This window comes from Elgaria multicarinata, chromosome 3 (genome assembly GCF_023053635.1).
Source record: "Elgaria multicarinata webbii isolate HBS135686 ecotype San Diego chromosome 3, rElgMul1.1.pri, whole genome shotgun sequence".
Lineage (NCBI taxonomy): Eukaryota > Metazoa > Chordata > Lepidosauria > Squamata > Anguidae > Elgaria > Elgaria multicarinata.
Window position 1 is genome coordinate 168,063,049 of NC_086173.1, and position 27,200 is coordinate 168,090,248.

At 44.3% G+C, this 27,200-nt stretch overlaps 3 protein-coding genes across 4 annotated transcripts in view; 2 read left to right on the plus strand and 1 right to left on the minus strand.

Annotated features, from left to right (window-relative positions):
• Positions 1-27,200, minus strand: part of LOC134396281 (zinc finger protein 420-like) — a 918,719-nt gene that overhangs the window by 168,847 nt on the left and 722,672 nt on the right. The gene's annotated exons all lie outside the window — the stretch shown is intronic.
• Positions 1-27,200, plus strand: part of LOC134396491 (zinc finger protein 345-like) — a 204,703-nt gene that overhangs the window by 151,301 nt on the left and 26,202 nt on the right. The gene's annotated exons all lie outside the window — the stretch shown is intronic.
• Positions 14,690-25,758, plus strand: LOC134396355 (zinc finger protein 436-like). The gene is made up of 6 exons (XM_063122826.1): positions 14,690-14,760; positions 18,040-18,530; positions 19,431-19,554; positions 19,800-19,903; positions 20,109-20,256; positions 24,363-25,758. Exons 2-6 carry the CDS (start codon positions 18,111-18,113, stop codon positions 25,571-25,573), a joined length of 2,007 nt encoding a protein of 668 aa, XP_062978896.1. The 5' UTR covers positions 14,690-14,760; positions 18,040-18,110; the 3' UTR covers positions 25,574-25,758.

Genomic DNA, 27,200 nt, shown 5'->3' on the forward strand with positions numbered 1-27,200 from the left:
TTACATCACTACTCAGAAAGACTGGATTTAATCATGTGACTCTCCCCACCTTTCCCAAAAGTGCAGTCTTCTTCCTCGCTACATTTTACACAACTCAAGAGTTACTAAAAACTCCTTCTTGCTGGCATGATCTTAATATTTACAAACAGATGGTTTCATTTTTTAAAATAGCAACTTTTCAGATTCGTTTTACCGTTATGTATATATATGATTTTATTTATTACATTTATATACCGCCCCATATTCAAAGCTCTCTGGGCGGTTTACAAAAGTTAAAAACAGTGAACATTTAAAAAGTATACGAAATTTAAACCATCAGAAACATAAACAGTATAAAAACAACGGGGTATATGTATATATAAAACATACTGATTTAGTTATACTATTAGAAACACATCAGAGCTAGATAATTATGAAATTATTGTGCGGTGAACTATTTCATACTTGGACAACTTTTCTGCAGTACTTTATTGGAAGGAGAAAAATAATCTTACAGAAACCTCTCGAGCAGTATGGCATTGTGAATGGATTAATGGAATTCATTTACCGAAAAATTTAAACAGATGCTACATAATTAAAAAAAACCTAATCCTTATTTCACGATTAATTATTATTATTATTATTATTATTATTATTATTATTATTATTTATTTATTTATATAGCACCATCAATGTGCATGGTGCTGTACAGATAACACCTTGAGTATGTTACATTCAGTCTTTATGAATTTAAAAAAGCTATAAAGACTGATCTCTTCCGGCACCTTTGGACTAGAATGTATCTGAAATAGAAAACTCTCTTTAGATAGATTTTTCCTCAAAAAGCATTTTATTAAAAAAATCCAATTTAATTTTTTTTTTAAAAAAAATTATTTTATTTTTTAAAAATCCACCCTGCTACCATGGTACCATTTCCACTTCCTCAATAATCACAAATGCCAATAATAATAATAATAATAATAATAATAATAATAATAATAATAATAATAATAATAATAATTCTTACCCACCTCGCCCTGTGGATCGAGGTGAGGAACAACAGTGAATACAAAAATGCTATAAAATATATCAAGCAGATTAAAAACATATCAAACTAATACATTATTAAAATACAACTTCACATTCGACTGGGTAGGCCTGCCGGAAGAGATCAGTCTTTATAGCTTTTTTAAACTCATGAAGACTGAATGTAACATACTCAAGGTGAGATTCACTTGGGCTCCCTCCCCTTATAAAGTGGGCCTGATGTTCCTCCCCTAAGAGTGGGTGGAAACCCAAACCTGGTTCCTGTGTGGTTGGAGGGACCCACTTGGAGGTCTAACTGGCTAGCACCAGCGCTGGCTTCATTTTGGCAGCAAGTTAAAACACGGCTTTTTATCAAAGCCTTTGGCCTTAGCTAGTCCTAAGGTTTATCCCAGGTTTATCCCGGGATTGTCCCGGGGTCATCCCTGTGCATCTAAATGACACACACGGGATCCTGGGAGCAGGCAGGGATGACCCCGGTATGATCCCGGGGGGAAACTTAGGTCTTGCTAAGGCCTAAGAGGGCTAAATTCTCCATGGTTGCACATAGTTTTAACACTTTTTATTACTTAAAAAAAATTCTACTGGTTTTATTATTATTATTATTATTATTATTATTATTATTATTATTATTATTATTATTATTTATATAGCACCATCAATGTACATGGTGCTGTACAGAGTAAAACAGTAAATAGCAAGACCCTGCCGCATAGGCTTACAATCTAATAAAATCATAGTAAAACAATAAGGAGGGGAAGAGAATGCAAACAGGTACAGGGAAAGGTAAGCAGGCACAGGGTAGGGAAAAACTAACAGTAGAAAGTAACAGTAGAAGTCTGCACAACATCAAGTTTTAAAAGCTTTAGGAAAAAGAAAAGTTTTTAGTTGAGCTTTAAAAGCTGTGGTTGAACTTGTAGTTCTCAAATGTTCTGGAAGAGCATTCCAGGCGTAAGGGGCAGCAGACGAAAATGGACGAAGCCGAGCAAGGGAAGTAGAGGCCCTTGGGCAGGCGAGAAACATGGCATCAGAGGAGCGAAGAGCACGAGCGGGGCAATAGTGTGAGATGAGAGAGGAGAGATAGGAAGGAGCTAGACCGTGAAAAGCTTTGAAGGTTAACAGGAGAAGTTTATATTGGATTCTGAAGTGAATTGGAAGCCAATGAAGAGATTTCAGAAGCGGAGTAACATGGTCGGAGCGGCGTGCTAAGAAGATGATCTTTGCGGCAGAGTGGTGAACAGAAACCAACGGACTGATGTGAGAAGAAGGAAGGCCAGAGAGAGTTTTAATTTGTTAACGATGAAATACTTTTTTTTTTTAGCTGTGTATAGTATTTCTGTTTCCGTTGTTCTGACTGTATCTGTACGCCGCCCTGAGATCCCAGTGATATCTTGAGGGATACAAATGTCTTAATTAATAAATTAATTAATAAATGTAGGTCACAGATTAGTTCCACTATTTTACCCTGTGTGGCTCTGAGATCATAAAGCTGCTTCACGGGGAGGGGAAAAAACCAAACAGATCTAAGGGCCTTGCTAGACCTACCTGATAATCCGGTGGGGAGTTGGGATGAGGCCGCGCTGCAGCTAGCGCGGGCCGTCGCCCCTAGCTAGATGTCACACGCAACGGGGTAAGGGAAAGCCCAGTTGTGTCGGCCATTTTTTCCTTTAATTAAATGGGCCATGTGCGCAAGAGCACACCAACGAAAAGGTAAGGCTTTTTTTTAAAAAATAAAGGGTTCCCCGCTCCCCCTGCCCCCGATTCCCCCCCACAATGTCTGATGCCCCCCCCGCCCGCTCGCTCGCCCATCCTCCCCCCGCTCGCCATGTCCGCCCCCCGCTCACTCAGCTGTCCCCGATCTCCTTGCCCTGGCCCCGTTCTTCTTCCCCCCACTTCCGCCATGTCTGATGCCCCCCACCCACTCGCCATGCCCGATGCCCCCTCCGCGCCCCCTCGTCCGTGATGTCCCCCCCTGGCTCCGCTCTCCCCCCCCCCCTGTGATTCTCCCCCACCGGCCTGATGGGAACAACACTCTTTTCCCGGCTACTCATGAGTAAGCGACCAGCCAGGAAAAGCCACGGAAGTAGCTAGACCTTCTGCAGCCCTGGGCTCAGCCCGGGGTTGCGGGAAAGCCGGGCCACAAGCGGATCCGGTTATTATTATTATTATTATTATTATTTATTTATATAGCACCATCAATGTACATGGTGCTGTACAGAGTAAAACAGTAAATAGCAAGACCCTGCCGCATAGGCTTACAATCTAATAAAATCATAGTAAAACAATAAGGAGGGGAAGAGAATGCAAACAGGTACAGGGTAGGGTAAGCAGGCACAGGGTAGGGAAAAACTAACAGTAGAAAGTAACAGTAGAAGTCTGCACAACATCAAGTTTTAAAAGCTTTAGGAAAAAGAAAAGTTTTTAGTTGAGCTTTAAAAGCTGTGGTTGAACTTGTAGTTCTCAAATGTTCTGGAAGAGCGTTCCAGGCGTAAGGGGCAGCAGACGAAAATGGACGAAGCCGAGCAAGGGAAGTAGAGGCCCTTGGGCAGGCGAGAAACATGGCATCAGAGGAGCGAAGAGCACGAGCGGGGCAATAGTGTGAGATGAGAGAGGAGAGATAGGAAGTTATCCCAGGTCAAGGGAGGATTTAGCCCGGCCTGACCCCGGGACCCCCTGGTGTGGTCTGCACGCACAGCAGGGAGCCCGGGCCTCACCGGATGGCCAAATAGTCCAACGCATAGTCAAGCCTTTTTATTCTCTTCAGTATTTTAACAGTTTATAAATTAATTTTTAACTTAGCTCTTTTAAATTTGTATTTCTGCACCGCTGCTGATTTTATCCTGGTTGTGCTTTTATATTGTGTTTTATATCATGTTTTTTATACTGTTTGTTTTATACTTTGAATGGTTTGACTTTTTGTGAACCGCCCCGAGAGCTTCGGCTATTGGGTGGTATAAGAACGCAACAAATAAAAAAATAATATTTTATCATGAATTTCTAAAATTAAATAACTTGCAACCTGATTTATTTCTTGCATTTTTATACCGCCCAATAGCCGAAGCAAAAGACTTCAGTAGCTTCCACCGCAAGAGAGTACACAGCACACACGCAAACAGAGGGAAGGAAGGGGCTGTAATCCACCAGAGCAACATAGACTGGGTGGGTGGTGGGAGAGAAATCCCACAAGATGCTTTAGAAGTCCTCAGTCCCATAAAAGTCTTCTTTTCCCATAAGAAACGCTGAAGAGAGATCCTTTTGCTGGTGCTGCAGTTTGAGCCTCTAATCTATAAAATTCTGTGGCGATTCTCACGCTGCTCGCTGGGCTGACTGAAGAATCCCCCCCTCCATAGGTGAAGATATGGAAGCATCTTCAGCGCCCGTTTGAGACCAGTCCTGAGTATTAAGTTGGCCTCGGCTGTATCTAATCCATGCACCTCTCCATTTTAATTCCTGCAGACGAGTCCTTGCCTGAAGAGAGAAGTTGGCAGCAAAGGAAGGAGACCTTTTGAGTCCTGGTGGGAGCCAGAGATGGAGAAGAGAGTGAAGATGGAAGAGCAGAACTTTGCTGTCCCTGAAGCAGGAAAAGGCCCCCGTATCATCCAGGAAGGGAGCAGTGCAAAGCTCTGGGAAAGAAGAGTGCAGGAGAACCAGCCTGGGAGCAACACCAGCTCAGACATGGAGCGCCAGCGCTTCAGGGGATCCTGCTACCAGGAGGCCGAGGGCCCCCGGGAGGTTTGCAGCCGACTCCACCGCCTTTGCCATCAGTGGCTGAAGCCAGAAAGACTCACGAAAGCTCAGATGCTGGACCTGGTGGTCCTGGAGCAGTTCTTGGCCGTCCTGCCCCCGGAGATGGAGAGCTGGGTCAGAGAATGCGGAGCGGAGACCAGTTCCCAGGCGGTGGCCCTGGCAGAAGGCTTCCTCCTGAGTCAGGCAGTGGACAAAGAGCGGGTGAGAGCATTTCATTCTGAGAACCCCAAGGGACTGTGTTCTTAACCCAACTTGATTTTGCTTGTCCTCTAAGGAAGGGATGCCCCAATTTCCATCCCCACCACCCAACTGAGTATAGTTGTACGTAAGGTGTAGAGCAGGTCCTCCTCGGAGGATCTTCAAAGGAAAATATGCAACATGTTCCTATGATCAGCCTCGCAGGGGCTGATTAGATTAACATCTTTTCGTGGTGAATTGGTTGAAAACATTATTAAAGGTAAAATATAGCAGGACAAGCCATGCTGAAAAAGAATCAGCATGGCTTCCTTAAAGGTTGGTCCGGCCTTACTAACCTTTTAGAGTTCTTTGAGAGTGTCAATAAACCTATAGAAAGGGGTGATCCAGTAGACATTCTTGACTTGGACTTCCAAAAGGCTTTTGACAAAGGCCGTTATGAAAAAAAGAGGGGGAAAGCACCACGAAAAGGCTATAGAAATAAGAGAGCGACGAGCTCTGGTGCTATGAAATGTCAAAAAGTTTCTTTATTTTTCTTATCCCAAATATAAAAAAATGTTCTAAAAGTTTTAAACCAAACATGTACAACGCTCAACAATTCAGATCCATGTACATTGATGGTGCTATATAAATAAATAATAATAATAATAAAAAAAAAATAATAATAATGGATCCTTCGTCAGGAACTGTACAATGAAATAAGTTACTTATCTAAGTAATTATACATTTGAAATCTTATAGATCTATTTATTTTTTACAGGATCACAGTCGTATTCCTCTCCGTAGGCAGTCAAACTCCGTCAATGTGGCTTCCTTTAAGGTAGGTCCTGCTGTACTAAACTTTCGATAGAAAGGGGTGATCCAGTAGACGTTATTTACTAGGATTTCCAAAAGGCTTTTGACAAAGGCCGTCAACAAAGGCTCCTGAACAAACTTAGCAGTCGTGAAATAAGAAGTCAAGGGTCAGTAACGGGTTCAAAAACAGAAAGCAGAGAGTAGGAATAAATGGTCAATTTTCCCAATGGAGGGATGTACATCGTGGGGTCCCACAGGGATCTGTATTAGGACCAATGCTTTTCAGCTTGTTCATAAATGCTCCAGCCCCTTAAATCTGGAATTAGGAGTGAGCAGTGAAGTGGCCAAGTCCGCTGACGACACTGAAATTATTTAAGGTGCTTAAAGCACAAAGTTGTTGTGAGGAGCTCAAAAGGGATCTCTCCAAGTTGGGAGAATGAGGGTTTGAGTGACAAATTATTATTATTATTATTATTTATTTATATAGCACCATCAATGTACATGGTGCTGTACAGATAACACAGTAAATAGCAAGACCCTGCCGCATAGGCTTACAATCTAATAAGTTGTAGTAAACAATAAAGAGGGAAGGAGAATGCAAACAGGCACAGGGAAGTGTAAACAGGCACAGGGTAGGGCAAAACCAACAGTGTAAAGTCAGAACAAACTCAATATTTGAAGGCTATAGGGAAAAGAAAAGTTTTGAGCTGAGTCTTAAAAGCAGTGATTGAGTTTGTAGTTCTCAAGTGTTCTGGAAGAGCGTTCCAGGCGTAAGGGGCAGCAGAAGAAAAAGGACGAAGCCGAGTAAGGGAAGTGGAGGTCCTTGGGCAGGCGAGAAGCATGGCATCGGAGGAGCGGAGAGCCCGAGCGGGGCGATAGTGGTTCAAAGTAAGCAAATGTAAAGCGATGCACATTGGGGCAAAAAAGTCCAACTTCAATATAACCTGATGGGATCAGAGGTGGCTGTGACCGAACAAGAAGGAGACCTTGAGGTTGTAGTGGACAGCTCAGTGAAAATGTCAAGCCAGTGTGCGGCCGCTGTAAAGAAGGCAAACGCCCATGTTAGGCATTATAAGAAAAGGAATTGAGAATAAAACTGCCAGTGTCATACTGCCTTTATACAAATCTATGGTGCGACCACACTTAGAATACCTTGTACAGTTCTGGTCGCCACACCTAAAAAAAGATATTATAGAGCTGGAAAAATTGCAGGCAAGGACAGCTAAAATGATTAAGGGGCTGGAGCATCTCCCCTATGAGGGAAGCTTACAACAGGTGAGATTGTTAGCTTGGAAAAAAGGAGGCTGAGGGGAGACATGATAGAGGTGTACAAAATTATGCATGGTGTGGAGAATGTGAACAGGGAGACATTTTTCTCCTTCACTCAAAATACTAGAACCCAACAGGGTCATTCCATGAAGCTGATTGGTGGGAGATTCAGGACCAATAAAAGGAAGGACATCTTCACACAGCGCAGAGTTAAATTGTGGAACTCACTGCCACAAGATGTAGTGATGGCCACCCATTTGGACGGCTTTAAAAGGGGGTTGGATGAATTCCTGGAGGAGAAGGCTATCCATGGCTATGGGTCCTGATGGCTATGTGCTACCTCCAGTATCAGAGGCAGTAAGCCAGCGTTCGCCAGTATGGAATTCACTACCACAAGACATAGTGATGGCAGATTCCCCCCCGACACGAGAGGAATAGCATTCGTAGGCACCAAACTGCTGAGCATACTGTAGAAAATGCTGGGTGTCTGGGAATGTCTGAAAGGTTCTATCTTTCCTCCTGGCTGGATTTTGGAGAGTGTTCAAGCACTTTGCTTATGCCAGGGTTGAGCTATTAGCCCCAAAACACACATCCTTATGACCACCCTTGACAAAGACGCGGATAAATATGTGCTCTGGGGCTGGGATGGTAGATCATCTTTAGAAGGAACTCTGAATGGAAACTAATATGAAAACACAGCCTTTGGCCTTCAACTGACCCATTTCTTTCCTTCTCTATTCCCTCTTCTCTGGGATCCTCCCTCCTGTTCCAGGTGCAACAGATGTTGGCCAAAACACCCACAGATTCCCATCAGGCAGAGAAGGCTCCACCGGGCACCACAGAGAGGCCGCTGTACAGGTGGATCTTGCAGGAGGGTGACGGAGGACCCTCCTCATTGGGTAAGGATTAGTGGGTCGTCTTTCCCCATGCTCTCCTTCCCTCGATTATGCCTGAGCTGCTTTCATGTTCTCCTTGAGCCTGTTTTTTTTTTTTTTTTTTTTTTTGTGGGGGAGGAGGAAGAGAGACTCTTTCTCTTGATATCCTAAAGAGAAATGAGGTTTAGTATTGAGGACGTACGTTGATTCCCCTAAAATAACAAAAATGCAAATGCTTAAGAACTAACGTCCCACCTTCTTTGCCTTCTTCACAGGGAGCGGAAAAGCCTGCAGAGAACGTAAACTGATACTGTTGGATCCTTCAAGGCCTCCTTCGCTTTGTGGTGGAGTGGAAGCGGTTTCTGCTCAGCCAGAGCAGGTAGGAGAGTCCTGGGGGCCTCCATCCCCTGTACATCTCTTTGGCCCTGGAGGAAAGTAACCCTTTCCCTTTGCTGTTCTCCAAGATGGCTGCTAGGAAGGCATTGAATGTCACTCATGAAGCTCTGGATCCTGGAGGAAAACCTCCAACCACCTCACCTTCGTTATCTTCATGGATTGCAACATTATGAGCTCTTCTTCTTCCAGGGTCTGGTGACTTCTGAGGAGGTGGCCGTGCGTTTCTCAGAGGAGGAGTGGGCTCTGCTGGACCCAGGCCAAAGGACTCTGCACCAGGAAGTCATGGAGGAGAATCATGGGATCCTGGCCTCTCTGGGTAAGGAATGGGAATGGGACCAACTCCATTGTTGTATTACTGTGGGCTCCCATGGCATTGAGTAAAAGACAGTTCCTCCATCCTCCAGTGGGCTTTCTTAAAGTCCAAAGTCCATGCCGAACGAGCTTCCACTTCCAACTAGACAGCAGGACAAGCTTCATATTAAAACAAAGGTCTGGTAAAAACAGTTGCCCAACCCAGGGAGGTGGTTAATAATAATAATAATAATAATAATAATAATAATAATAATAATAATAATAATAATAATAATTTACTTACCTGCCTCTCCATTTTGATCGAGGCAGGGAACAGTAAATACAAAATACATAAAACTGAATTAAGAACATAAAATACATTGTTAAAACATCTAAAAACACCCTAAAATTCCACTGGATAGGCCTGCCGAAAGAGATCAGTCTTGATAGCTTTCTTAAATGCTAATAGTCTGTCAAGTTGATGAGTCTCCTCCGGCAAGCTATTCCACAGTCTGGGAGCAGCAGAAGAGAAGGTCATAGAATAATAGAGTTGGAAGGGGCCTATAAGGCCATCAAGTCCAATCCCCTGCTCAATGCAGGAATCCACCCTAAAGCATACCTGACAGATGGTTGTCCAGCTGCCCTTTGAAGGCCTCCACTCTGGGAGAGTCCACAACCTCCCCAGGGAACTGGTTCCATTGTCGTACTGCTCTAACAGTCAGGAATACCTCTGGGTAATACCAAGATAGCACCACAGAAGGTGTCCAAAGCCCTTGAGACATCCAAAAGAAGCAACAGGGTTGAACTCCCACTTTTCAGTTCCCAGGTAAATAATCAGCAAGGATCAACTGGCAGATTTTTAAATGCATTTTGGTTTTAAAGTGTTTTATGTTGTTCATTTATGGCTTGAGCTACTTTGAAAGAATTATTTCATACAAATGAAAGCGCTGTGTGCCACTCTAGTTCTCAGTTTTATTGATCATCAGAGGATATTTAAGATGGTCTGGTTCAGACAATACACTAAACCATGCTCCTTAACCACAAAATGGTTAAGGGAATGCATTAACCTTAATTCATTCCCTTAAATATTTTGTGGTTAACCAGCATAGTTTAGCATGTTGTCTGAACCAGGCCTATGTTTTGAAGGATCAGCCTCTACAACCAATTTTTTTTTTTTAGTACTGTTAATCAGATCAGCAAACCATTTGGTTTGTTCCCTGATATCAGGAAGATTTCTCTTTTTATTCTTGCAGGTGATCACAGGGAGAGCAAGGAAAATGGAATAAATCAGAGAAGGAAAACTGAAACTGAAGAGAAGTGGGGAATCAAATCTATGTCTTTTGAAGGGTCAGACGTCCGTGAAATTCCAATAACAGAAGAACCAAGTAAAAGGAACATTTACAATGGGAAGACACAGTGGAAAATCTCTCGGGATATAAAGGCTCAGAAGTTTCACCTTACCAAATGTCAGCCATTTCACACAGAAGAGAAAAGATTTCAGTGTGAGAAGCAATTCAGTTGCAACTCAGAAGTTAACTTGCCTCAAAGTATTCACTCAGGGGAGAAGCCCTATGAGTGCTCAGAGTGTGGAAAGAAATTTGCTCGCAGGACACACGTGAAGCGACATGAAAGAATTCACTCAGGGGAGAAGCCCTATGAATGCTTGGAGTGCGGAAAGAGGTTTTCACGCCGGTCAAACATTACACGACATCAAAGAATTCATTCTGGTGAGAAGCCCTATAAATGTTCAGAGTGTGGAAAGAGCTTCAGTCGGAGCTGTCATCTTAAGTTGCATCAAATAGTTCACACAGGTGAGACGCACCATGAATGCCTAGATTGTGGAAAGAACTTCAGTCAGAGCTGTCACCTTAAGGCACATCGAAGAATTCACACAGGAGAGAAGCCCTATAAATGCCTAGAGTGTGGAAAGAGCTTTGGTCACAGCAGTTACCTTAAGGGGCATCAAAGAATTCATTTACTGAAGAAGCCCTATGAATGCCTAGAGTGCGGAAAGGGCTTCAGTCGGAGTTCTCATCTTAAGTCGCATCAACTAATTCACACGGGTGAGGTGCACTATGAATGCCTAGAGTGTGGAAAGAGCTTTGCTCACAACTCAAACCTTCGGAGACATCAAATAATTCACACGGGTGAGAAGCCCTATGAATGCCTAGAGTGCGGAAAGAGCTTTGCTCACAGCAGTTACCTTAAGGGGCATCAAAGAATTCATTCATTGAAGAAGCCCTATGAATGCCTAGTGTGCGGAAAGAGCTTTCCTCAGGGCACAAGCCTTAGGAAACATCAAAGAATTCACACAGGTGAGAAGCCCTATCAATGCCTGGAGTGTGGAAGGGGCTTTGTTCAGAGCACAAACCTTAAGCGACATAGAAGAGTTCACACAAAGGAGAAGCCGTAAAAATGCTCAAGGGTTTGGAAACCAATTCAGTCCCCATTTGCACCTTCCCTCTCATTAAACATTCCATTCAGGTGAGAAGCGATATGGATGCTTGGTGTGTGGAAAGTGCTTTCGTCGTAGCACGACGAATCATCAAAGAATTCATTCGAGTAAAGCTTTTTCAGTGCTCTTTGAGTGTGGAGTCCAGGACATACTCTTGATTTTGGTTTTGCTCCAAGTTGTGAGAAGGGCAGTCTGAAGATTGGATGGGGGTGTCCAAGTTTTCTGCCTCCGTTGTGTCCTTGACCAGCCGTCCAGCATTGCTCTTCTGGGTGGTCATGGTTAGATCACTTTCTGGTGAGATTTGAACTCAGAGTATTACTTCCTTCCAACAGGGGTGGAGGTCCCAAATCAGCCTTGGTCGCCCTGGTGGATGACCTTTATCAAGTGAATGACACGCGGAGTGCAGCCATGTTAATTCTACCACATGTCTCCTTGTATTAGCTGTTTTAACATTTATATCTCTGCACTGCTCTTCAGTTTTATTCTGTTTTGTACTTTTATACTTTCATATTGTGGTTTAGATCTTAGACTGTAAATCGTATTTCATGGTTTTAATTTTTGTGAACCACCCAGACAGCTTCAGCTATTAGGTGGTATAGAAATGCAATAAATAAATAAATAAACCAACAGAGTCCTGGCAAGGCGGAAGCCCTGTGGGTGAGTGGTTCCAGAGTCCAGGAGAGAGGTTCATTGCCTGTTCTGGGTGGGGTGCCCTCCCTGTGAAAGATCAGGTTTGTCGTTTTGGGGGTACTCTTAGACCGATCTGTGTCTTTTGAGGCCCAGGTGTGTTTCTTCCAGCACCTCCCGAAAATATTGTTGGTCCAGACAGCTTTCCCTGAATGACTGCCCACAGTTTTTTTCTGACCTCTGTTTTTTTTTAATGTAATTTATTCTATTTTGTTCATCTTGGATGGGGAGTGGTATATAAACGTTGTAAATAAATAAAGGAAGAATTTCAGTGATAACCCACAATTTAAGCAACATCAAAGAATTCACTCATGCGAGAATCCCTGTAAATGCTCTGAGTGTGGAAAGAGTTTTACTGAGAACTGCTATCTTAAGTTGCATTGTTAGAAACCCTTTCAACAGCTGAATCAACACATAGATCCACAACCCACATATATAAGTATTTAATACCAGCAAGTAAATATGATACCCATAGTTTAAGACTAGATTGGAATAGGGAATTGGCGTGTCCTGTCTTGCCTAACCAATGGACGTTTGTTCTAGCTTGTGTTTCTGAAGCCTCTATGGATCTCAGGTTATGTCTTCAGCAATTTTGTTTGTTTGTTTTTTTCGGGTCTATTGGACTCCACAATGCCTTTTCAAGAAGAGTTTGTCTAACTTGCATAATTATTGGAAATGTAATGCATCTAACGCTTCTTTAACTCATATGTTTTGGCAGTGCCCCATAGTCACCCGCTTTTGGGAGGAGGTTATAATAAGGATGAACTTTGTACTGAAACAATCTATAATATGGAAGAACGTGCATGTCCTTCTAAATTATCTACCAGTTACCTGGAAGTTAACACACAATCAGCGCAGATGAATCTTCAGAGCCCTTATGACAACCAAAAGACTTAAATTATCACACTGGAAGGACAAATTTACACCTCCTATAATGCAATGGATCAAGGACCTAATAACACTATATACTTTTGAACGAGTGTTATATAGACACAACTTGATAAATTTGTGTCTTTGGATAAATATATTGATATTTGGTCCTCTTTTCTTGAAACCTTTGTATAATTCTCTTCCCCCTTTTTTTTAATAGTTCATACAATGGAAATGATAATTCTGTATACACAATCTATGGATTTCTCCCCCCCCCCTCCCCCCGGTTTTCACGATGAATTTTCTGTTTTGTTTGTTGACATTCACAATTTATAAAAAAAGTTGCATCAAAGGACTCACAAGGGTGAGAAGCCCTTTATAGGCTTTGAATGTGGAAAGCATTTTAGTTACACCGTGAGGCTTAGTAACCATCACGGAATCCACACAGGCGAGAAGCCCAATCAGTGCTTAGGGATTGTTTAGATTGGAGAAGAGGCTGAAGGGAGACATGATAGAGATGGACAAAATTATGCAAAGCGTGGAGAATGTGGACAGGGAGACATTTTCTCCCTCTCTCAAAATGCTAGAACCCAGGGTCATTCCATGAAGCTGATTGGTGGGAGATTCAGGACAAATAAAAGGAAGGACTTCATCACACAGTGCAGAGTTAAATGATGGAACTCACTGCCACAAGATGTAGTGATGGCCACCAATCTGGATGGCTTTAAAAGGGGGTTGGATAAATTCGTGGAGGCAAAGGATGCTTAGAAAAATGTTTGCACAGCCCAACCCTATGCATATTTACTAAGTGTAATGAGATGGACGCTCAAGCAAGTGTGTGCAGGATTGCAGCCTTACAGCTTGCTGGGGAAAATAGGTGGCCTCTTGTGTGGGAGAAGGCTTCTTGTGTGGGAGAGTCCACAACCTTCCTAGGTAACTGGTTTCATTGTCGTACTGCTCTAACAGTCAGGAAGTCTTTCCCGATGTCCAGCCGGAATCTGGCTTCCTTTGACTTGAGCCTGTTATTCCGTGTCCTGCACTCTGGGAGGATCAAGAAGAGATCCTGGCCCTCCTCTGTGTGACAACCTTTCAAGTATTTGAAGAGTGCTATCATGACTCCACAATCTTATCTTCTCCAGGTCTTCATCCCATCCCATCTGGTTGCCAGTGTATAAACACTGAGGTCGTTTTCTTGTCGTTTATCTTCCACACAGCACATAGTTGAGCTATGGAATTGGCTACTGCAAGATGTATTAACGGCCACCAATTGGCCGTTAATACATCTTGCAGTAAGCTTTGAAAGGAGGATTGGAGCTTCTCCAATCCTGGAGGAGAAGGCTACCAATGGCTACTACTGCTGACAGCTATGTGCTACTTCCAGTGTCAGAGGCATTAAGCCTAAATACATGAGTTGCTGGGGAACATGGGCAGGAGGGTGCAGTTACATCCATGTCGTGCTTGTGGGTCCACTGTGTGAAGCGAGCGCTGGACTAGAGGGACCCTTGATCTGATCCAGCCTCGGGGCGCCTGGACTAGAGGGACCCCTTGGTCCGACCCATCTCAGGTGCACACAAATGGGAGCAGCGTCACTGCTTGCTTTAGCAACGATAATACTGCCTTGGGGAGGGGAGAGCAGTGGTCTGAAGTGATGGGTTGTCTTGACAGAAGTGTCGGAGGGAGGGAGGCAGTGAAGGAGAGGAGAATTTGGGGGGAAGGGGGTGAATCATGCCAAGGGGGGGTGGGGGAGAAGGGCTGCCCCAGAGGGGTTGGACAGTGGGCGTTCAATGCTGCTGGCATCCCATAATATACGGTGCACGTGGCAGGCTGTGTTCTGCTCCCAAAGGGAAAGCAATGGTGCAAAGAGCCGCACTGGATCCTGCAAAGCCCCCGAAGGAGCAGGCGGGGAGGGGATGCTGCTGCGGGGATAAAAGCCCCCGCACCCATCCCCAGGTTCGCGTTTCTGCAAGGAGCCCCCGGAGGAGCCTCTGTTGCTTCTCCTAGGTGGATTCAGTCTAAGGGTTAAAGGGAGCGAGAGGGTGCTGGGTCCTAGAGAGGCAAGGCTGCATGAGGCCCCACACTTCCGCCTCCCACCCCATGGCAAAGGAGCCTGGGATTCTCCCCCTGCCCTGCAGCCTCTTTTCCCCTGCAGAGGAGCAGGTGGGTGCAAAACGCAAGGGGGTCTCAGGGGGTGGAAAGAGCCCCCCCAGGGCAGGAGCAGAGAAAGGAGGGAGTCAAGGGCAGTTTGGGGACAGGGGGTGGGAGGGAAGAGAGGGACAGAGCTCCCTGACCCCCCCCCCCAGGCGTATGACCCCCTTGGGGGCCCTCCAGGAGACCCTGCACCTCCTTCCCTCCCCATAATTAGGGGATCCTGGAAGGGAAGGGAAGGCTGGAGAAAGGTGGGGCACTGGGAGGGACACAAGAGGAAAGACCCTGGGTGGGGAGGAGGAATATCCCATCTGTGGGCAAAAAACTGTCCTGTTGTCAAGTTTGCATTGCGTCATTTTTTTTGTTCTGTTTCTTCTAGGGTGACCATAAGAAAAGGAGAACAGGGCTCCTGTATCTTTTAAAGTTGTATTGAAAAGAGAATTTCAGCAGGTGTCATTTGTATATATGGGGAACCTGGTGAAATTCCCTCTTCATCACAACAGTTAAAGGTGCAGGAGCTACACTAGAGTGACCAGATCTAAAAGAGGGGCAGCTTTAACTGCTGTGATGCAGAGGGAATTTCACCAGGTTCCCCATATATCCAAATGACACCTGCTGAAATTCCCTTTTCAATACAACCGTTAAAGATACAGGAGCCCTGTCCTCCTTTTCGTATGGGCACCCTAGTTTCTTCTCCCTGATTTAAACCTAATTAATAAGTACAATGGTACTTCTCCTTTTTTTACTTTAGTCATAATGCCTCCGAAATAAACCTGGGGTGCTTTTGTTTATTAAGAAGTGAGCCTGCTGTTTGTTTTAGTACGTTCCTCTTTTATGTATTAAGTGAGCCCTGCAGTTCACATGCTAAGATTGAGTAGAAATCACTGTTACTCAGGTCCTATTCTGGGGGTTTAAGTGCTAGGAACAGAGAGGGAGCCATGGAACGGATTGGGAGTGAAACTGGTTCAGAAGCAGACCTGTTTTTTTTCCCCTGGAGGGCAGAAAGTTTTGCTGCCCAGAGCCTGAGATGCCCTGTGTGTTTTTTACTCCTCACGGCTAGCGGCTCCGTGAGTCCGGAATCTTCCTGTGTAGATTCCTCACATAACATCAACTGCCAAAAAATATGGGAGAAAAACAGCAACAGATTTTTTGCTGGTTTTGGGGCCTTTGGGGCCATTGCTTTCATGTTTGCCTTCTTTTTGGGAGAACAAAGAAATTCTATTTCTAATTCAGTTTTTGAGGCTGCAGCTGCCATCACTTCTGGACTGGTTTTGGGGGGTCAAGACGCTATGATCTCGAGCAACTTCGGTTCCCCCTCCCCCCCCCCCCGATGATTTCATTTTACTTGCTGGTGTTGCTCAGACTTCACTACCCTGTTTCCTACCTGGATTAGTTTTTCCTAACTAGACGTTGCCGAGTTCTACACCTTGGGTTCTAAGAGGAGCCTCTTCCAACTTTCCTCTGGGTCTGCAACATCCTGTTCTTCCGATTTCTGCCTGGGATAAGGAGACAGACCCTTTTAATTTCACACAATCCCTGCTTATCGGGGTAATGGTTTACCCTAAAATTTAGCAGAGTGCGAGTAGCAGCAGCAGCAGCGTGGAGCTGGAAATGGTTTCAGCTTGGAGTTAGGAACAAAAATGAGCACTCACGGTCTTTTGGTCAGTAAGAAACTTTACTGACACTAAATAAATTACTTACAGAATAAATGGTCATACTTACAGTTCCTTCACCAACAGTACAGCAATAATAACGCAGCAGCAGAAGCAGTGAAGAAGCCTTACAACATGGACTTCTTAAATGCACTTTTCTCCTTGGCCCAATTAACCAATAGTCTCTTCTTCATGTACTTCTCGTATCGCACGTAGGCCAGGGAAGAATCTGCTTCAAACTGGACTTCTCCTGGCAGTGACAATCTGGCCAAGGACATCTTTTTAACTCTTTAGAGTCCTTTTCTTTCTGTGGGTAAAAACCTAACCCCAACATCTTACCTTCCTTTTTTGCAAACATTTAGACTATAATGTTATGTTAGGGTGACCCTATGGAAAGGAGGACAGGGCTCCTGTATCTTTAACAGTTGCATGGAAAAGGGAATTTCAGCAGGTGTCAACCTGGTGAAATTCCCTCTTCATCACAACAATTAAAGCTGCAGGAGCTATGCTAGAGTGACCAGATTTAAAAGAGGCTAGTGGGTGAAGGGAATTGGCACCAGTAAGGAGGTGGAAGAAAGAGAGACGAGTGCTGGTGCTGTGTGTAAATAAGCAATGAACGTTTTATTTTTGTAATGATGTAAAAAAGCTCAACGTTTCAGATTCAGAAGAATTATTTATTTATTTATTTAAAATATTTATATCCCGCCCTATAGCACTAAGATCTCAGGGCAACGTACAGATAAAAACATACAGTATAAAACAATAAATATACACAGTTAAAAACAAATTAAACCATGATCCAAGTGAAAACAATATATAATTTAAAAGCAATAGATGCAGTTAAAACAGTTAAAACAATGTGCCAGTGAGTTTAGCCATCAAAGGCTTTGTTAAAAAGCCATGTTTTTACTTGGCGTTGAAATGCAATCAATGTTGGTGCCAATCGGGCCTCCAAGGGGAGGGCATTCCACAGTCGGGGGGCCACCACAGAGAAAGCCCTCTCCCTTGTCCCATCATAACGTATATGTTGCATTGGTGGGATGCGGAGAAGGGCTCCTCCAACAGATCTCAGGTCTCGGGCAGGCATATATAAGGAGAGGCGCTTCCTCAGGAGCTAAAGCAAATAGATTACAAAGCCATTATTTAATATAAAAGAAAAAGAACAACACCCAAACAAATATAATTGAAAATTTAGAAGTCTATAATACTATAGTTTTTCATTCTGGCAGCTACAATATTGTGCATATCTCTCTGTCCTGACTCCTGCTGAGTAGATTCTTGACTATAGAACTTAATTAAAACATGGTTATCTACTGTCATTTGTCTAAAAAATATGTATAGTATATTTAAAACATGGGTAATAGACAACAAATTAAAAGTCATAAACTGCACTTTTTCAAATGTGTAATACGTTCTAGTACCTGTGTTTTAAATATACTATACATATTTTTAGACAAATGACAGTAGATAACCGTGTTTTAATTAAGTTCGATAATTAAGAATCTACTCAGTAGGAGTCATTTTCAACCAAGAGCCTGATTCCTGTGGGTTGTAGGGACCCATTGGAGACAGGTCCTGGGTATTACATTGGCCACCGCTGGATCTAATTCATGCAGCTCCTCCATTTTAATTCCTGCAGGACAGTCCTTGCCTCAAGAGAGAAATTGGCAGCCAAGGAAGGAGACCTTTTGAGTCCTAGTGGGAGCAGAGATGGAGAAGAGAATCAAGATGGAAGAGCAAAACTTTGCTGGCCCTGAGGCAGGAAAAGGGCCCCGTATCATCCAGGAAGGGAGCAGTGCAGAGGCCTGGAAAAGAAGAGTGCTGGAGAACCAGCCTGGGAGCAACACTAGCTCAGACGTAGAGCGCCAGCGCTTCAGGGGATTCTGCTACCAGGAGGCTGAAGCGCCCCGAGAGGTTTGCAGCCGACTTCACCACCTTTGCCGCCAGTGGCTGAAGCCAGAAAGGCTCACAAAAGCCCAGATGCTGGACCTGGTGGTCCTGGAGCAGTTCCTGGCTGTCCTCCCCCCGGAGATGGAGAGCTGGGTCAGAGAATGTGGAGTGGAGACCAGTTCTCAGGCGGTGGCCCTGGCAGAAGGCTTCCTTCTGAGCAAGGCAGAGGACAAAGAGCAGGTGAGAACATTTCATCCTGTAACTAACAGGGACTGTGTTCTTAATACTTAACTCAACTTGTTTTTACATGTCGTCTAAGGAAGGGGTGCCCCAATTTCCAATGGTCCAAACTCCAAGTGTAGTTCTTAATGTGTAGGGCAGGCCCTCATTGGAGGATAATTAAACTAACAGTGCGTTGTTAAAATACACAATTCCCTACCACAAGATGCAGTTTTTGGATGGTTTAAAATGGGGGTTAGACGAATTCCTGGAGGAGAAGGCTATGAATGGCTACTAGTCTAAATGGCTATACCCTACCTCCAGAGTGAGAACCAGTATGTCTATGTATACCAGTTGCTGGGGAATATGGGTGCTGTTGCACTCATGTCCTGCTTGTAAGTTCGTGGTCAACAGCTGATGGGCCACTGTGGAGAGAGAAGGCTGGACGAGATGGACCCTGGTTCTGATCCAGAACGGCTCCTCTTAAGTTCTTACGATCACAGGAGAAATGAATGGGTTTGTGAAGTTGTGGGGAAGGAGGGGATACTTCTTCAACCAGTGGCAGAATGTGTTCACAGCAGAAAATTCTGGATATCAGGGAATGTCTGGGAGGTTCTGTCTTTCCCTCCTGGTTGGTTTTTGGAGGGTGTTGAAGCACTTTGCTTACGCCAGGGTTGAACTCTTAGCCCCAAAGAACACATCCTTATGTGCTCCCCTGTCAGAGACACAGCATAATGTGCTGTGTGGCTTGGATGATAGATCAACTTTAGAAGGAGCCCTGAAATGCAAACCTATTGGGAAATGCTGTCCTTGGCCTTGACCTGACCCATTTCTCTCCTTCCTTCCTTCCTTCCTTCCTTCCTTCCTTCCTTCCTTCCTTCCTTCCTTCCTCCCTGTCTGGGATCCTCCTTCCTGTTCTAGGTGCAGAAGTTGGCCAAGGCACCCACAGATTTCCTTGAGGTAGAGAAGGCTCCGTCAGGCACCACACAGAGGCTGCTGGATGGGTGGTTCTTGCAGGAGGGTGACGGAGGACCCTCCTCACTGGGTAAGGATAAGTGGGACATATTTCCCCATGGTCTCCCTCCCTCAATTATGCTTGAGGTGCATAAACTGCTTTAATGTTTTCCTTGAGCCTGCTTTTACAGATGGAGAGAGACTCTTTTGCTATAGATACTCAAAAAAGACATGTCCTTTAGTAATGTGGACAAACACTGATTCCTGTAAAACAATGAAAATGCAATTGGTTAAGAACTATACTTTAACATCCCACCTTCTTTGCCTTCCTCACAGGTAGCAGAAAAACCTACAGAGAGAGTGAACTGATCCTGGGGGATCCTTCTAGGCCTCGTTCGCTTGGCGGTGGAGCGGAAGCGGTTTCTGCACAGCCTGGGCAGGTAGGGGAGTCCTGGGTGCCTCCATCTCCTGCACATCTCTTTGGTCCTGGAAGAACCTGCCCCTTTAGCCTTTGCTCTTGTCCAAGATGGCTGCTAGGAAGGCCTTGGATGTCACTGGCATTCAGAAGGAGGACCTCACCATCCTTGTCTTCATGGATTGCTACATAATGCTTAAAGAGAACATCATTTCTTCTTCTTCTTTCAGGGTCTGGTGACCTTTGAGGAGGTGGCCGTGCATTTCTTGGAGGAGGAGTGGGCTCTGCTGGATCCAGGCCAAAGGACTCTGCACAAGGAAGTCATGGAGGAGAATCGTGGGATCCTGGCTTCTCTGGATAAGGAATGGGACCTTCTGGGTAAGGCTCCCTCTTGACGCATCCTGGAAGGTGGAATTGCACGTCTTCTTTCCTTGTGTTTGGGGGTGGTGGCTGTCATTGACCCACTTTTGGGAGAAGCCTGAGTTGAGCAGTTCTACCTTTTATTTGTCATCTGTTATCATTTTGCCATCCTCATTGAGTAGTTGAACCACCATTTCTTTCCTCTGTCTTTTACTATGCACATACCTGAAGAAAGCTCTTCTGTTGCTTTTAGCATCCTTCCATAATGTCAGCTTTAGCCTTCCTGACACCATTCCGGCACTTCTGTGCTGCCTATCTGTGCTCCTTTTTCATAGCCTGGCCTTCCTTCCACTTCCTATATGTCTCCACTTTTTGTTTTCAGTTTTTCTCTAAGCTTTTTATATTTTTGTCCCTTTTTTCCTTGTTCAGATTGTTTATAACTTGGGCTTTTAAAATTTCCATTTTTTAAAGACTCCCACCCATCTTAAGCTCCTTTTCTCATTAGGGTCACTTTTCATGGGACCTTACTTCCCATAGTTCTGAGTTTATTAAAATCAACTTTCCTAAAATCCTGAGTACGTATGGCTACACTCAGCTTTTGCTTCCTTTAAAATCAAGAACTCAAGTATGACGTGGTCACTTTCCCCCAGAGTTCCCGTAACTGCCAATTTATGCACTAAGTCATCCCTATTGGTCAGGATCAAGTCAAGGATAGCCGATCCTCTAGTTCCTTCCTCCGCTTTCTGTAGGAGAAAGTTATTATCCATACATGTCAGGAATTTCTTGAAGGGGCTACTTTTGGCAGAACTTGTCTCCCAACAGAATTAAAGTCCCCCATTACTCCTACAACACACTTCCTTGATACACTGGCAATTAGTTTCTCAAAGGTTTCATCCTCTTCTTCTCCTTGATTGGGTGGTCGGTAGTAGACTCCGACTATCATGCTCCTTTTATTCCTTGCCCCATTTATTTTAATCCAGATGCTCTCGATGGGTCTCCCAGGCTCATCCTCCTGTATTTCTGTGCAGGGATAACTATTTTTAACATATAGTGGAACACCACCTCCTGTTCTATTTCTTCTGTTCTTTTTGAACAAGTTATATCCTTCACTTGCTGTATTGCAGTCATGGGAGTCATCCCACCAAGTTTCAGTTATACCATATTTGCCTTCATGTACTGTGGTGTTGGAGGAAAATTCTGAGAGTGCCTTGGACTGCAAGAAGATCAAACCAGTCCATACTCCAGGAAATAAAGCCAGACTGCTCACTTGAGGGAATGGTATTAAAGGCAAAACTGAAGTACTTTGGCCACATAATGAGAAGACAGGATACCCTGGAGAAGAGGCTGATGCTAGGGGAAGTGGAAGGCAAAAGGAAGAGGGGCCGACCAAGGGCAAGATGGATGGATGATATTCTGGAGGTGACAGACTTGACCTTGGGGAAGCTGGGGGTGGCGACAGCCGACAGAAAGCTCTGACGTGGGCTGGTCCATGAAGTCACGAAGAGTCGGAAGCGACTGAACGAATAAACAACAAAATTAAGAGTTTGAGTTTCTTCTTTTTGTTTCCCATACTCTGGGCATTCGTATATAGACATCCCTCCCCCATAGGATTCAGTTTAAAGCCCTCCTGATGACGTGCTTCATGCTGTGGCCAAACGCATCCTTCCCAGCCCTTGTGAGGGGCAACCCGTCCCTTGCCAGCAGTCCATCTTCCAAGAAGCGTAGCCCTTGGTCCCAGAATGCAAATCTCTCACTTCGGCACCACCTTCGAGGCCGGTCGTTCACCCAGAGTATTTTTCTTTCCCTTTCTTTTCTTCTTCTAAATATTGGAAGGATGGATGAGAAAACTATCTTGGCTCCAAAATCCTTTCCTTCCCAAGTCTTCGAATTCTGATATGATTTCTTCATAGTTCAGCTTGGCACCATCATTTGTTCCCACGTGGATGAGAAGAAAAGGGTCCCTGTCCGTGGGCTTTATGAGCATTTGCAAACCTTCGGTCACATCTCTAACCCAGGCAACAGCATCCCTGTCGAGTCCATGGGAGTGTTCTTGACCCACTGGGACTTCAATCCCATGCAGCAGGGAGTCTCCCCCAGCAACCACCCTTCTCTTTTTGTTGTAGGCCTGGATTTCATTGCCTCCCCTCGCCTGGCCTTCTACCTCTTGCTTGCTGTGGCGTGGGGTCCCCTGGAATCCTTCCTCTGCAGGCTGTCCTCCAGTCTCTTCCTCCAGTACTTGAAAGCGGTTCCGTAGATCTACTGGTTCCACTGGTGCACAGTGTCTTCTAGTTCTTCTGTTCCTGACTGTCACCCTTTCCCAGGGAGTTTCCTCTGCTTCGTTTTCCATGTCCTCAGCATTTTCTACTTCTGTTCCTGTTCCTCTCCCACCTCCTGTGCTTGTCTGTGCTCTTCCAGTTCCACCGTTCTGTCTAAGAACTCTTTGTCTTCTCTTTTTCCTTGGAGGGCGGACACTGAAATTTTCAATTTCAGAGCCCTTGCTACCACGGATTTGAAGATGACATGGTCACTTTCTCCCAAAGTTTCCGCCACTTTGACATTTTCCACCTGTTCTTCCCCATTGGTTACGATTAAGTCCAGGACAGCAGATCCGCCTGTTGTTTCTTTCACCTACTTGAGAGTTAGAGTAGCAGAAGACACTGGAATTGCTGAAATTCTCCATTACTACAATGACTTGCCCATGTGAACATTGGATCATCTTTTCCAGGAAAGCATCATCTGAGTCTTCTGACTGGCTGGGTGATCTGGACAATACTGCCACAACCATAATATTCTTTACCCACTTGTTTTCGACAGGGCTTCCTTTCTCAGAATTACACCTTCCTTGCATAGAACAATACTCACCCTCCCCTTTCGATGGCTATATTCCAATCATGAGTCTTATCACAACACGTCTCAGTGATGCATATCAGATTGTACCTACCACCGTATATTCAGAATTGAAGTTTATCCTGTTTTCTGCCACGATCTGTTGGTTGGTATATGGACATTGGAGGCCACGGGTCTTATACTTACCTGGGTTCCCTGCTCTCTTTACGTAGAAATTCCTGGGCTCTACTTCCAACTGCCTTTCCTTTTCCTTTGACCCTTGTGATCTTGTTCCAAATATGTGGCTCCATAGTTAATCCTGGACTTTGGATATCCGTTCCTCAGAAGTCAAAGAATCATAGAATTGTGGAGCTGGAAGGGATCACAAGGATAATCTAGTCTGACCCTCTGCAAAGTGCAGGAAAACCCATGAAACTGCCCATGAGAGGTGGCTGTCAAGCCTCTTCTTAAAAACCTCCAGAGATGGAGAACCCACAATCTCTGGAGTAAATTTCAAGTCCTCTCAATCAGGTTAGCGACGCTCAATCATGAAACCAAATGTTTTCCAATGACACCATGATCTCTGACTAGATGAAGCTGAATTCCCACTTTTGAGTTCCCAGTCCTGCAGCTTGGACAAAATGGCAGATTTTAAGTGCCTTTTGGATTTACAGTATTTTACATTGTTCATTTATTGTTTGAGCTACTTTGTAAGAGTTATATTATCAATGAAAGTACTACACACCACTCTAGTGTGCATCACTGGCAGCCAATGGGTAGAGGACACCATACATTATACGCTGCACTGCAAGCTGTATGAAACGCCGTGGGAAAAATATTTAGAGAAGCTCTTAAGGGTGATTCCTACCCTCAGTGATATGGACAAGGTCAAATATCTACTGTCCAGTATGGACAGGTTTGTAATGTTTAACACAGCCAAATTTGCTGTGAAGGCTGTTCAGCCTAGACAAACCCATGTGGCCTGCCTTGAGATGTAAGGTTTTAGTTGTATGCGCATGTATGTTTTAATTTATAACATTTTATCTATTCTTATTTATATGACACACTTTTATACTCTGAATAACTTTTGTCTATGTTATTGGCTAAAACCTGTATTTGGTTGCCTTCAATAAATTGATGAATATTCACTCTAGTTCTCAATTCTTTTGAACTTCAGGGGATGTTTGGAAGGATCTGCCTCTCCAACCAAATATTTTTTTATCCAGTTAATCAAATCGGCAAACCATTTGGTTTGATCCCGATTTCAGGAAGATTTATTGTTCTTTTTATTCTTGCAGGTGATCGCAGGGAGAGCAAGGAAAATGGCATAAACCAGAGAAGGAAAATTGAAACTGAAGAGAAGTGGGGAATCAATTCCATTTCTTTGGAAGGGTCAGATGTCTGTGAAAGCCCAATACTAGAAGAACCAAGTAAGAGGAACATTCACAGTAGGAAGACACAGTGGAAAAGCTCTCAGGATATAAAGACTGAGAAGATTCACCTTACCAAATGTCAAACAATTCACACAGAAGAGAAAAGATTTCAGTACTTACATAAAATAATTCCCTTAGGAGATAAGCCCTATAAATGCTCAGAGTGCGGAAAGAGCTTTGCTCGCAGGACACACCTTAAGCGACATCAAAGAATTCACACAAAGGAGAAGCCCTACAAATGCTCAGACTGCGGAAAGAGCTTCAGTCAGAGCTGCTACCTAAATAAACATCAAAGAACTCACACAGAGGAGAAGCCCTATGAATGCCTAGAGTGCGGAAAGAGCTTCAGCCAGAGCTGCTACCTTAATAAACATCAAAGAATTCACACAGATGAGAAGCCCTATGAATGCCTAGAGTGCGGAAAAAGCTTTGCTCACAGCACGCAGCATAAGCAACATCACAGAATTCACTCCAGGGAGAAGCCCAATAAATGCATAGAGTGTGGAAAGAGCTTTGCTTACAGCACAGGCCTTAAAACACATCAAAGAATTCATACAGGGGAGAAGCCCTACAAATGCCTAGAGTGCGGAAAGAGCTTTATTTGCAGCAGCCACCTTAGGTATCATCAAAGCAATCACACAGGGGAGAAGCCCTATGAATGCCTAGAGTGCGGAAAGAGCTTTGCTCGCAGCACGAACCTTATGCAACATCAACAAATTCACACAGGGGAGAAGCCCTATCGATGCTCAGTGTGTGGAAAGCGCTTCAGTCAGAGCAGCAACCTTAATAAACATCAAAAAACTCACATAGAGGAGAAGCCCAATGAATGCGTAGAGTGTGGAAAGAGCTTTGCTTACAGCACAGACCTTAAAATACATCAAAGAATTCATACAGGGGAGAAGCCCTACAAATGCCTAGAGTGCGGGAAGAGCTTCAGTCAGAGTGGCCACTTTAATCAACATCAAAGAATTCACACAGGGGAGAAGCCCTACAAATGCTTAGAGTGCGGAAAGAGCTTTTCTCCGAGGTCACAGCTTAAGCGACATCAAAGAATTCACACACGCGAGAAGCCATAAAAGCACTCAGGGTTTGGAAAGCAGTTCAATCACAGATTGTCCCTTCCCTCTCGTGAAACGATCCATACAGGCGAGAGATGCTATGAATGCCTTGTATGTGGAAAGTGCTTTCGTCGGAGCACAGACTGTAACTTGCTTCAAAGTATTAAATCAGGATTAAAGCTCTTTCAGTGCTCTGACTGTGGAGTCCACAATCTTTTTGTTTTCGATCCAAGTTGTGAGAGGGGCATTCTGAAGATGGGGGTGGGGGCAAGTAACCCATTGTTTGGGTCAGATCATTTCCTGGTGAGATTTGAACTCACTGCATTTCTTCCCTCCAGCAGGGGTGGAGAACCCATTCAGATGGTCCAGCCCACTAGACTGTTGGAATCCAATGGATTTCTGAATGCTCTTGGGGATTTTCCAGTGGAGAGAGCTGGTGATCCAGCCGAGGCTCTAGCTACTCTGTGGGACAGTGAAATGAGGAGGGTATATTACATTTGGTATATTAAAAGTACAGTGTATTCAAACAATTATAACAAATTTAATTTACTTTTTTGCTTTTTTTTGGTAACAAATGAGCTACAAGATCCTGAACTGTTAGGAACACCTGAACTGTAAGGAACCTCTTTGGTTCTGCCAGTTTATGAGGAGCAGGCAAAAAATCAATTTAAAAAAACAACAGAAGAAACCACCAACATTAGTAACAAAGAAAATTATTTATGTTTCTGCTAATCCTCTAGTGTCAAGCAGACGTAAAGCACCCATTCCCATAAAAAGAACTGAGAAAAAAGGGGGGGCAAGATTCAATGAATATGCATGAAATTTAATCAGACCCATTTCCTGAACTATAGCTAATCACTATCAGTTTCAGTCTCTGCTTCAGTGGCAGTGCTGCCCCCTAGAGGTGGAAATGCATCTTCCTCTTGCATTTGAGAGTTGTAGTCTCAGTTTGCAACCTAGGACTTGCTTATCCTCGGTGCACAGACATTGTAATAATCTGATACTGTACAGTTTTTAGAAATCACTTGGAGAAGTAGATATCTGAACACCTTGTCTTAAATATTTTATTCATCATGCTAAAATAAAGCATCCCGTAATCCATTTTTTTTCTTTTTTTTCAATTTTTTGGAAAAAACCAAAAAGAAGCTTCAGGAAAAAACGGGGGAAACGGATTTTTTCCGGGGGGGTTCCGGGTCTTCACATCCCTAGTTCCAGATTCCAGGAGACAGGCTCAGAGCATGTTCTGTGTGGGGTTGCACTCCCTGTGAAAGATTGTAGTTTTGGGGTACTCTTAGACCCATCTGTGCTGCTAGAGGCCCAAGTGGCCATGATGGCTGTGAGTGCCTTTTTCCAGCTTCTCCTGGTTCACCAGCTACGGCCCTCCTGGACAGGGATCGCTTGGCCACGGTGGAACAGGCATTAGAAACCTCCAGGCTGGATTACTGCAATGCAGTCTATGTGGGGCTGCCCTTGAAGCTGCTTCAGAAGGTGGAGCTAGTGCAGAATGCAACAGCTCAGCTGTTGCCTGGAGCTGCCCCTTTCCAGCATATAATTCCTTTGCTGAGGGAACTGCATTGGCTGCCTATTTGCTACCGGGCCAGGTGTAAGGTTCTTGTACTTGTGTACAAAACCCTAAACAACTTGG